Raw genomic sequence first — 12,133 nt, forward strand, 5'->3', positions numbered from 1 at the left:
AAATAAAATAAAAAAATTGTCCAGTAGCACCTTAGATAACAACTAAGTTTGTTATGGTTACAGGTGGGTAGCCGCGTTGGTCTGCCATAGTCAAAACAAAATAAAAATTTCTTTCCAGTAGCACCTTAGAGACCAACTAAGTTTGTTCTTGGTATGAGCTTTCGTGTGCATGCACACTTCTTCAGATACACTGAAACAGAAGACACCAGACCCCTATATATAGTGAGAGGGTGGGTCTCACTATATTTCAGTGTCTCTGAAGAAGTGTGCATGCACACGAAAGCTCATACCAAGAACAAACTTAGTTGGTCTCTAAGGTGCTACTGGAAAGAAATTTTTGTTTTGTTTTACGTTTGCTATGGTATGAGCTTTCGTGTGCATGCACACTTCTTCAGATACACTGAAACAGAAGTCACCAGACCCCTATATATAGCGAGAGGGTGGGTCTCACTATATTTAAGGGTCTGGTCTGTTTCAGTGTATCTGAAGAAGTGTGCATGTACACGAAAGCTCATACCAATAACAAACTTAGTTGGTCTCTAAGGTGCTACTGGAAGGAATTTTTCAAATTTTGTTTTGAATCTAGAATGTTTGAAATGGTTAAAGTTAAAATGTATAAAATTTTGTAAAACCTAAAGGAACTGATGCTCATGAAGTTTCTGGCCTTCAAGGGCTAGAGCAGGGGTAGGCAACCTAAGGCCCGGGGGCTGGATCCGGCCCAATTGCCTTCTAAATCTGGCCCATGGACACTCCAGGAATCAGTGTGTTTTTACATGAGTAGAATGTGTCCTTTTATTTAAAATGCATCTCTGGGTTATCTGTGGGGCATAGGAATTCGTTCTTTATTTTTTCCCCAAAATATAGTCCGGCCCCCCACATGGTCTGAGGGACGGTGGACCGGCCCCCGGCTGAAAAAGGTTGCTGACCCCTGGGCTAGAGAATCTTTAAGCTGAGCAGCTATCCTTTCTCTGCCGCCATCCCAAAGTTATGACACTGACCTCTGTGCTCTCTCTTTTCTCATTCTCGCTTCAAACCATCCTCCTCCTCCTCCTCCTCCTCCTCTTCCTCCTCCTCCTCCTCCTCCTCCTCTCCCTGTCCCTCTCCTCCTCACCTTTGCTCCCTCTTCCTCAGCCTGCTCAAACCAACAGATCAGACAGACGTGCGTCCGCAAAAGCCTAATCTGCGCCTTTGCCATTGCGTTTATCATCAGTGTCATGTTGATTGCTGCCAACCAGGTGCTGCGAAGCGGGATGAAGTAGCCACAGCTGGAAGGATGGATGGATGGATGGATGGACGGATGGACGGATAATTGGAGAGATGGACTTCCTTGAAGAACAAATGGAGAAAACAAGCTATACATATCTATAAATACCTATAGCCACGAGGGCCAGGGGTGGGGTGGGGGGAATTGTGATTCCTCCACGGCAAGCCTCCAGCACACACACACACCCATAAACTCACCTCCCCTCCCTCCTGTATTTGGAGGGGGGCTCCCCCTCCTTACCAGAGATGCTGCTGTCTTCTCTCAGCAGATAGCATGGTCTCCCCCTGGGGTGGGTCCAGCTCAGTCCGGCTAGGGAGTCCCTGGAACCACCCCCTCCCCACGGTGGAACTTTTAAACTCAACTTTAAAAGCATGTCGACGTGCATGGAGACCCCACCCCACCTCCCAAAATCTGAGTGATGCAATACCGTGTGCTTTTATAACCAGATATTAGACTCCTACAAATATATATATATATATATGAAATTATTATTATTCTTATTATTATATATAATATACATATATATTTATGATAAACTGAATAATCAGTTAAGCAATACACTTGCGTCAGGATTTTCCAATCCGAGATTCAGGCGCTGCATGAACATTAAACACTCCAAGGGCTGGACACGAATCACTTGCTGTTTGTATTTTCATCCGACCTCCCCCCCTTCCCAGCAGGCCCTTTGGGGCATCTATGCACTTTTTTCTCCCCACCCCCTACCCTCCCCCCCAAAAAAAAATCTGGGAGGGAGGGGCTTACTAGAGCCTGCTTTATGTGGACCTGGGGGTTGTTCAGATGGAGGACGCCGGCCAAAGGTTGGCTTGCTCAGAGGGGTAACCACGCTTTGGTGTGGCCTCTGCAGCCGTTCTCTTCCCCACTGCATGTGAACGAGCTACGGCAGGCCACACCAGGCGCAAGGAAATCCCTTCTTCCTCCTCAAGGGGGCGCTGGGCCAGAATGTTCCAGGAGACATAAGAGTCTCCACCTCCTTTGTGCCCTGAGCCATCCACTCACGACGGTGTCACATCCTGTATATATATAAAAAAAAGGTGTCCAGAGAGCACCACTGACATCACCAACTCCGCCATCTTTCCAGCTGCAAATTTCCCTTCTGCTAAGCCCAGTATAATGTCACCCGGCTAGAGGGGAGGTCTCTTTTCCAACAGTGTTTTGTCTTGAGGTGGAGACGTCTGAGTGATGGAGATATCACTGCTATTCCTGGGCAGCCTGCCCCAGCAGTTAACTATTTCCCCTGTTGTTGTCGTTGTTTTAAAAAAAAAAAAAAAAGAGGAAGGAAGGAAGGAAGGAAAGAGAGAGAGATATCTATCTATCTATCTATATATATTGTGCCTTATTTCTGATTTGAATTTGTCCAACTTTTAACTTGCAAGCTGTTGGTTCTTGTTATACTATGGCTAGATCAAAGAGACTTTCGCTCTTCCCATGCTTTCTTTCCATGAATGTATTTTGTGCTGCAGTGAGTCAATTCTTAAACTTGCAAGAAAAGCTAAGCAGGTCCTGTTCCTCAAGTCTGTTGCCCTTTTCCGCTTCTGGGTTGTTGGTTTTTTTGGTTTTTTTTTTGTTGTTTGTTTGGAAATGTGTTCTGCTCAGAAAAGTACCCCGGAGGTTGGCACATTAGCGTAGTATGGGGCACTGCCCCACCGAACTCAGTCTGCCATCAGCCAGTCCATGGCAGGGGGTGAGGGGGTGGGAAGGGAAGACCTGGCTATCAGGTTCGTCCTCTGTAGTCTCAGTGTTGCCCTTGTAGAACTCAGCCTGGAGGAGGATGGAGACAAAACTAGAATCAGCTGGCTCTGCATGCCATTGGCTCTGGCGCCCCCTAGTGTTGGGCTCCCTGCCTTCCACCCAACAATCCCTATGGGCACCTCCGGATCACGTTAAATTTAATCCAGCCTAACACTAGAGCTGTTCAGCAGAAACCCCTCATGTGCATGAGAAGGGGGTCGTAGGATCAAGACTGAAGCACGTGCCAGTCACAACCCCTCAGCATTTGGTGTTCATCAGAAAGGGCCTTCCATGCATCACAGGTGGTTGGACTAGATGACTCCTTGGGTCCCTTCCAACTCTACAATTCTATGATTCTATGCGTGCAGCAGTGAGAGTGGGGCATGTTGGCACTGGGGGCACAGCCAGCAAGTGTGGTCCCACTTAGTGCATGTTGAGGAAGTACAGCTATCTGAACAGGCAGGTCCCCATCCCCCGATACATTTTTCTGCCTAAGTTGATGCAGAATACAACTCCCTGTCTCGATTCCATGTGTAAAAGATGACTGGACTGCCTGTTGAATCTTAATGCAAAAGTGTTGATGAGATAGTGCCCCCTCCATGACACCAGAAGCTGCAGGCTAGGCTAGGGAGTGGAGCAAAGACAAGACAGGTAGCATTCACAGCAATGCCCTCCAACAGAGAGGAATTGGCCAGGGGGGTCTTAGGAGGAACATCCAGGGGCTGGTGCCATGTTTCAAGGGTGCCTTGTCTTGCCTACCAGTAGAGATGGCCCTGTGAACATTCCCTGCTTTGCAGAGAGTATTTTATGCCGCAGAAAACTGAAGGGTCTTTAGTGTAAATCCACTCATCAGTTTGAGGTTTAGACAACATGCTGGCTAGATGAATCATGTATCTTTGGGACAGCACTTGTAGCCTGAACATCAGAAAGAGATGGAATTGTTAGTAACGGTATTGTGAATCAAAGCTCTGGTTGAGGGTGAGGTGAGATGGCTCAGCCCTCTTTGGTGAGCTACATTTCCCCTGCTCTTGGGACTGGCCTAAGTAAGCAATGGACATCTGCCTTGAATTCCTGTGCATTTAGGCCTGTCCAGTTCACACACGTGCACGCCCATCAAGGGGGTGACTAGGCCACCCAAGACATAATACCAAAAATGGAACCCTCCTATTGCGTCAACCTGTATCATGGTTTTCTATGGAGTTTTCACATGTTCGGTTTTTTTGTTGGCAAGTGTGCATTGGCTGTTTTTAGGGGGAAGCTAGTGAATGTGCCTGAATGGCCAGTAGCTGATTATGTGAATGAAGCACTCCAGCCACCCGCTTTGAAAAGGCGAATCAGAGGCAACATCGTAGAGGTTTATAAAAAAGTATGCATAGGAAGGAGAAAGCGGAGAGAGAGAAAGGTTTTTCCTCCCTCTCTCATGACGCTGGAACTTGTAGAAATCCCATGAAGCTGAATGTTGGAAGGTTCAGGACAGACCAATGAAATAACTTCTTCATGCAGTGCATAGTTAAACCACAGGAGGCAATGATGGCCGCCAACTGGATGGGTTTAAAAGAGGATTGGGCAGATTGGTGGAGGAGAGGGGTGTCGGGGGCTACTAGCTAAGATGACTATGATCTGCCTCCGGTGTTGGAGGGTATATGCCTCTGAATGCCAGTTTGCTGGGGCTCAGAAGTGTGGAATGTTCTCTTTCACTCAGGTATATTATCATTTATATCTTATTCATTTCATTTATATCCCAACATTTTCTCCAGAGAGCTCAAGATGACATAGACGGTTTCCCCCCCCCTCCTCATTTAATCCCCACAACAACCGCATGAGGTAGGCTAGGCTGAGAGGCAGTTACTGGTCCAAGGTCACCCTGTGAGCTTCATGGCCAAGTGGGGATTTGAACCCTGGTCTCCCTAGTCGTAGTCTGACACTCTAACCACTATCGGCTTCCCATGGAGATTCAGTTGGTCTTTGTGAGAACAGAACATTGGACTAGATGGGCCATTGGCCTGATCCAGCAGGGCTTTCCTTGTGTTGATAATATATTGTAAGACCAGTATGTTTTTCCCCCCCACATATTTAACCGAAAGAACAAAACCACCCCCTCTGCTTTTAAATAAACAGATGAGCTATTGCCAAATAAGCTAGCATAGGAGATACTGGTGTAGTAGTCAATGTGGTGCCCTCTAAGGTCTGTTGGGTTAAAACTCCCATCATCCTTGACAACTAGCTATGCTCGCTGAGGCTGATGGGAGTTGAAGTCCAACGACATCCAAAGGGTTACATGCTAGCTACCTGGAAAGCAGGTTTTGCCAACCTTGTCCCCCTTCCAGATGTTTTGGACTACAACTCCCATCAGCCTCAGCTGTGCTGGCTGAGGCTAATGGGGATCATAGTCCAGAACTTCTGGAGGGCACCAGGTTGGTGAAGAATAGTATAGAGCTTCTTCCATGGTCAATCATTTGTTTTATTAGGGTGAGGAGGAAAGGAAGCGATTTGGCAGAATTGGGATGTCAAAAACCTGTCCTGGTTTTTTATCTGGGACTTGGGATCAAAAAAAGGACGGAACCCAGAATGAGGTGTGGACTGCACTATATATATGCACTTTCCTTGGCAACCCCCCCCACCCCCGCACTCTCACACCCAATAAATGCTATTGGCCTGAATGTTCAGGTATAGCTTTCCATTTGGGGCTGGTACAATAGCAAAACCACACCAGAATTCTCTCTGGCCAGTTTCAGATGGCAAAGGCGACCCCACCTGGTGGCAGCTGGCATCTACCAGCATCTTTTTCTAAAGACCTGCCTTTTAGTAATTTGTGAGACCACTCCCGATAAAGGGAAAACCACGAGATGTACTTGAGGATTTTAACTGTCACACATTCTTCTGAAACCTATGCACACAGCCAACAGAAAGTGCTGAGCACCCGGAAGGATCTGTGCATCCAGATGCCAGAAACTAGCTACAGAAGCTTCTCTCTTTGAGCTAACAGGTGTTAGTGCTTGGGGGGGGGCACTTTTTGGCGGGGAAGAGGAAGAGTTTAGGGTTGTTGTTTTCAAACCTTTGTGTGTGTTGTAATCTTGATCCTGCTCTCTCCACCACTGCAAGTGCTTTTTTGTGCGTGTGAGGGGGGGGGGGGAACCAGACACATTAAGTGCACACATTTACTTCCATATCTGACTTTGCCCTTTCTATAAGGGTTAAAAAAATAATCCAATCATGGTGAGAATAGAGGGAGGACTTGCATCCAGCAATTAGCAGTCTCAGTCTGCTAGGCGGGACCCTCCATTGGGCAGAGTGAGGTGGAAGACATGGAGTAAGTAATGATGGCAAGGAGTGAGTAATAATGTCCCAGCCCTAACTGGAGATTGAACTTGGAGTCTCCTGCATGCAGATCAGAAGCTGTATCCCTGAGCTATGTTTCCATCACTATACTGAGTCAGAAGTTTGGTCCATCTAGTTCTGGTTGTCTACACTGACTGCGAGGAGCTTTCCGGGGTATTAGGCAGAGGACATTCCCAGCCCTACTTGGAGAGGCTGGTGCTTCTGCTTTGGATCTTCTGCAGGTAGATGCTCTGCCAGTGAGCTACGGTCCCCTGTGATCTGGGTCAAGGACAGGTAGCATGGGATGGTGGGTGTTGTAGTCAACACATCCGGAGGGCCCCAGGTTGGGGAAGGCTGAACTAAAAGTTGCCATGACAAAAACCCTGCTGGAGCAATTCGCCAAGGTGTTCAAAATAATATGCGCATTCTCAGAATTTATTCAAAAATGTAAGCCGGAGGGTGTTTATTTTTTTAAAAAAAAGAGTCTTGGTTCTGTTTGCAATGCTTCTGACAGAGCGAATATGTTCCATTGTTACAATCAAAGAGGGAATTGCTCGCCATCATTTATAATAAAAGGCATAAATCATACTGCTAATTTCTAAATAAAGAGCTCTTGGTTGCTGTTTGTTTTTTTAAGTATAGATTAAACAATTCAGCCTGCTGTGCATTATTAACCATAATTTTTGCATGCTGGTGACAACAGTCCTTACGGTTGTTTTTCTTGGGGGGGGGGATGCCTGTCAATTTGATGGGCAGGTTATGTGTGGCGAGGGAGAAGAAGAAGAGTTTGGATTTGATATCCCGCTTTTCACTACCCGAAGGAGTCTCAAAGCGGCTAACATTCTCCTTTCCCTTCCTCCCCCAAAACAAACACTCTGTGAGGTAAGTAGGGCTGAGAGACTTCAGAGAAGTGTGACTAGCCCAAGGTCACCCAGCAGCTGCATGTGGAGGAGCAGAGACGCGAACCCGGTTCCCCAGATTATGAGTCTACCGCTCTTAACCACTACACCACACTGGCTCTCACTGGGAGGTGGTAGCTGCTCTTTTCCAAGACCCTGTGTGTGCGCGTTTGTGTGTGCACATGCATGACAATGCAGAATGTGTCTCTTTGTGCTGCCAAAACATATTGCACCTCTCTGTGCAGTCCTGTAAGAGCCATTCATGCAGCACATGGTTAAACTATGGAACTCACTCCCACAAGAGGCAGTGATAGCCACCAACCTGGATGGCTTTAAATGAGAATTGGACATGTGCATGGAGGAGAAGGCAAGTAATGGCTGTAGCCATCGTGACTATGCTCTGCCCCCACAGTTGGAGGCAGTAATGCTTTTGGATACCAGTTGCTGAAATCCACAGAAAAGGGGAGTTCTTTTGCACTTGAATCCTGCTTGTAGGTTTCTCAAGGTGGTCACTGTGAGAACAGGATACTGGATTAGATGGGCCTGTAGGCCTTGAAATGGTTGACACAATATTAATAATGAACAGGACAATCCCTGGCTTCTAATCTAAGGCTGTGTACACACACCCATTTGCTTTGCATCCTGTGAGCTTCCATTGCAGGTTTCGGAGGCGGTGTAGAGGTGGTGTTAGCAACAATCTACATCTATCCTGTCATTTCTTATGAAATACAGTGGTACCTCGGGTTACAGATGCTTCAGGTTACAGACACTTCAGGTTACAGACGAAGCTAACCCAGAAATAGTACCTCGGGTTAAGAACTTTGCTTCAGAAATTGTGCGGCGGCGGCATGGCGGCAGCAGGAGGCCCCATTAGCTCAAGTGGTACCTCGGGTTAAGAACAGTTTCACGTTAAGAACAGACCTCCAGAACGAATTAAGTTCTTAACCCGAGGTACCACTGTGCTGCATTTTGATGCATTTCCCCCAAACACCAACTTTGATCCAAAATGAGGAAAAGAGCTGTAGATATTCCTGGGGCAACTTACTCACTTGGAGCTCTCCAAGTAATCAGCCCTGTGCCCTCTGTGTGCTGCTGAAACTACCAGCCTATCTGGTGCCCTGTGGGCTCCCAATCCAAGTCAAGTCAGGATTTGGGACTGCAGCTCCAATAAGCCCCTGCAAGCATGACCATATTAAATACTGCATTTTGATGCACCCCCCCCCCCAAAAAAAACCAATTTCAATCAGAACTGAGAAGAAGAGCTCCAGATATTCCTGGAGCAACTTGCTTGCTTGGAGCTCTCCATGGTGCTTAAACTACCAGCCTGCCTGTGGACTTCCAGACAAGTTCAGCTCAGGGCATTAACCTATATTAACTCAACCTGATTCCCTTCATATGTTTTGGACTACAGCTCCCATCAGCCAAAACCAGCATGACCATATTTTGCTGGGGTTGATGGGAATTATCATCCATGTTTGGGAAGACTGCTGTAGAGAAAATATTCTCTTACCTTGTACAGCTATAACCAGATAAAGTGTTTCATCCCACAGCAGCAAAGCCTGTTAAAGCCTCACTTAACTTTAAGGACATGCTAAATTCCGCAAGGCACAGTGAGCGCAGATTTAACTCAATTCTCTTAAATGCTGCAGCTGATATTAGCTTTGACTTGTTGGAGACAGGGCAATTTGACCGTGCGACCAGGATCAGAGAACGCATACCCCTGTGTCTTTGCCATAACGTTGTGCTCAGCTATAATTCCAGCTCTGCAAAGAGGGATGTGAAATGTGTCACTAATGAAAACGATGCCTCGTTTACGTAAAATACTTTCTCGAGATCATTTCCGCCTGCATTCTAGGCAGAAGTCTCTGACACTTACCTAATGGATGATCCTCCCTTAGTCCCCCAAATTATGAATTTTTAATAGGAAACAGATTAAAATAATAAATAAGAATGGGGTAAACTCCAAGAGTCGTTAGCAAATCCCCCAGCACTCTATCTGCAGATGTCCTCCCCCAGCCCTTTCAAGTCCTAGGCCTCCCACCACACGGGAGGCACCGTTTAATTCAGAATATGAATTAAGCTGGGTTTGCTTTTCCTCCGAATCTGCAACCTTAGAAATCTGGAGAATGACCCAGGCTTCTTTCATGCTCCCTCTGTTCTCTGGAATTGCCATCTTTCCCAGATTTCCTTGTTCCTGACCCAGTCACCATTAGTTGTTCAAATCCAGCATTCCCTGTCTTGTCCTTCCTTGTGTGTTTTTTGCCCCAAATCTGATTTTTGTGTGTGTGTGTGCTTTTTCTTCAACAAAATCACAATTGCAACATCCACCCATCTAATGTGGGGCGGGCAAAGTGTTGTTGAGACTTGTAGGGCCTCCTGTGCCTTTAATTTAAAGTTTCCTGTTTCCAGGTCCGGCTTGTTTTATTGCTCTCTGATGAACAGAGGAGTTACCTTCAACAGTCTCTTAACTGGCCTGACTACAAGGGAGCAACTTTTTATTCAACATTCCAGCAAACCTTTGCTGAAAGGGACTTATTTCCAAAGAAACACTATAACTTGGAAGTCGGCCGAAAGGAAGAGACATTGCTGGGATGGTATGGAACCTTCATTTCAGCTCCACTTCCCACTAACGGCAGAAATGCAATGCCTCGACCGTACTGCAGGGATCCAATGGGAAAGCAAAGGAAGCGACCACATCCAGCGGATCAAATGCCAGGTCCAATGCTTTCACCCATAGCCCCCTTTCCTTCCATGAGAATATAAGAAGAGACTGCTGGGTCAAGCCAATGGCCCAACCTGTTCTCGCAGTGGCCACCCAGATATCTGCAAGAAACCTGCAAGTAGAAACACAACCACAAGAGCACTCTCTCTCTCTCTCTCTTTTTTTAATTAAAATAAGTCTTTATTAAATTTATGTTTCTTTAAAAAAAGGATTTCAAACATAAAACACAACAAAACATTAAATCTTGCATCACACAAATAATAAACATAAATTAACAATACTTTCTTCCAAATTATACATCAAATTTAAAATATGACTTCAATACTCATTTCATTACTCTAACTAATAATTTAGTTACTCTCATTCTTACAAACGAACAAAAAAAATGGCAACAATATATATATGTATATAATTTAAATCTCCCACTTGCGTAACTTAATCTAAGCAAATCATTAGTTCCGTTTTGAATCCTTCTTTTTCAAAATATTCTTCCACATATTTCCATTCTGCTTTTGCTTTCTGTTTTTGTATATCTCTTATTGCTGCTGTCATCCTTGCTCTCATCTTCTGTGGTTTCCAGCAACTGATATTTAAAAGCATTACTGCCTCCAACCATGGAGACAGAGCGTGGTCATCAGAGCTAGTAGCCATTGATAGGCTTCTCCTCCATGAATGTGTCCAGTTCTCTTTTAAAGCCATCCTAGTTTGTGGTCACCAGTCTCTTGTGGCAGCGAGTTCCAGAGTTTAACCATGCACTCCCATTTGCCTCTTCCCTTCATATGGCAAAAGAAGCCAGAAAGCTGCAATCAGCCGTAGCTTTCCATGAACCAGGAAACTATGGTTAACGGCTTCCAAGCAAGCTAGGTAATGAAGCTGTGGTTTAAAATAGGTTTCCAGATCCCATGTTGTTAGGAAGCCATTAAACATAATTCCTGGTTCACCCGTTGCCTATGGCTTCCTGGTTTAGAGAAACAAAGAGGGTTGGATATGGTTGCAAAAAGCTTATGAAGCCAGGATTTGATCTTGTAGACCATGCCATAATGAATGAGAATTCTCAGTTTAGACTAGGGGCGGAGGAGAAATTTGGTTCAGCGCACATTTAAAGGGGAACCTGACTCATCTGCACTTCCTGAAATGATACAGGGGAAACAGCCATCTTCCCAGATTCACCCTAATCTGAATTGCGCAGTGGAGTTCTCCAGCCAAGTTATGCATTCAAAAATGCATGTACAGTGGTACCCCACGTTATACACACCCCACATTGCAGACGTTCGAGTTGCGAATGCCTGCAACTCGGAAGTGTTTCCGGAGTGCGCGCAACCTACGCATGACCCCCCCCCGATGCGCAGAAGCGTTCTGCGCACTTCGCACATGCACAGAAGCACTCTTCCAGTTTGGGGGGGTTATTTTGCGTTTGTGATACGCACACACGCATTACGTACCACAACTCGGAATGGATCGCGTATGTAACCCAGGGTACCACTGTACGAGGGTGAAGCATGCATAAAAGTGCATATGTTAGTGAAAGCAACAGACAAAAAAGGTAAGGGAAACTGATGGGGGGGAGTGTATTAGGCAAAGTTCCATAAAATGGGTATATTAAGAGAAAATCACCTTAAAATACTGATGAATTCTCCTGATGAATTTTTTTTTTTAATCTCAAATTGATGTGGAAGACTAATGGAAAAATGAGGAAGTGAAATTGACAGATTTGCCCATCTGTGATTTAGACACCCTGCTTAATAGAGGTTCAATAAGGATGCATTGCATGAGGATATCCATAGGAAGTTGCCTTATACAGTGGTATCTTGGTTCTCAAACTTAATCCGTTCCGGAAATCCATTCCAAAACCAAAGCGTTCCAAAACCAAGGCGTGCTTTCCCATAGAAAGTATTGCAAAATGCATTAATCCATTCCAGACTTTTAAAAACAACCCCTAAAACAGCGATTTAGCATGGATTTTACTATCTAACGAGACCATTGATCCATAAAATGAAAGCAATAAACAATGTACTGCAGTCACACAACCAATCAATCAGTAGCTGAACTGGGTTCCGCACAGTCACAAAAACAAAACAAAATAGAGCCGCAAAAACAAAAACGCAAAATAAATAGCAAAAACAGAGAGCGTAACACTCAAAACGGAAGTGTGGCACTCAAATTGGAAGTGTAACATTCAAA

General features: G+C 45.5%; 1 protein-coding gene across 2 annotated transcripts in view; it reads left to right on the top strand.

Moving 5' to 3' along the window:
* Positions 1-2,527, top strand: part of CABP7 (calcium binding protein 7) — a 51,081-nt gene extending 48,554 nt beyond the window's left edge. For both annotated transcript variants that reach the window (XM_033136026.1, XM_033136027.1), the window contains one exon: positions 1,132-2,527. In XM_033136026.1, coding sequence (XP_032991917.1) covers positions 1,132-1,259 — 128 coding nt within the window. In that variant the 3' untranslated portion in view covers positions 1,260-2,527. The remainder of the gene's footprint in view (positions 1-1,131) is intronic.
* The last annotated feature ends 9,606 nt before the right edge of the window (positions 2,528-12,133 follow it).

This window comes from Lacerta agilis, chromosome 17, assembly GCF_009819535.1.
Source record: "Lacerta agilis isolate rLacAgi1 chromosome 17, rLacAgi1.pri, whole genome shotgun sequence".
NCBI classification, from domain to species: Eukaryota; Metazoa; Chordata; class Lepidosauria; order Squamata; family Lacertidae; genus Lacerta; species Lacerta agilis.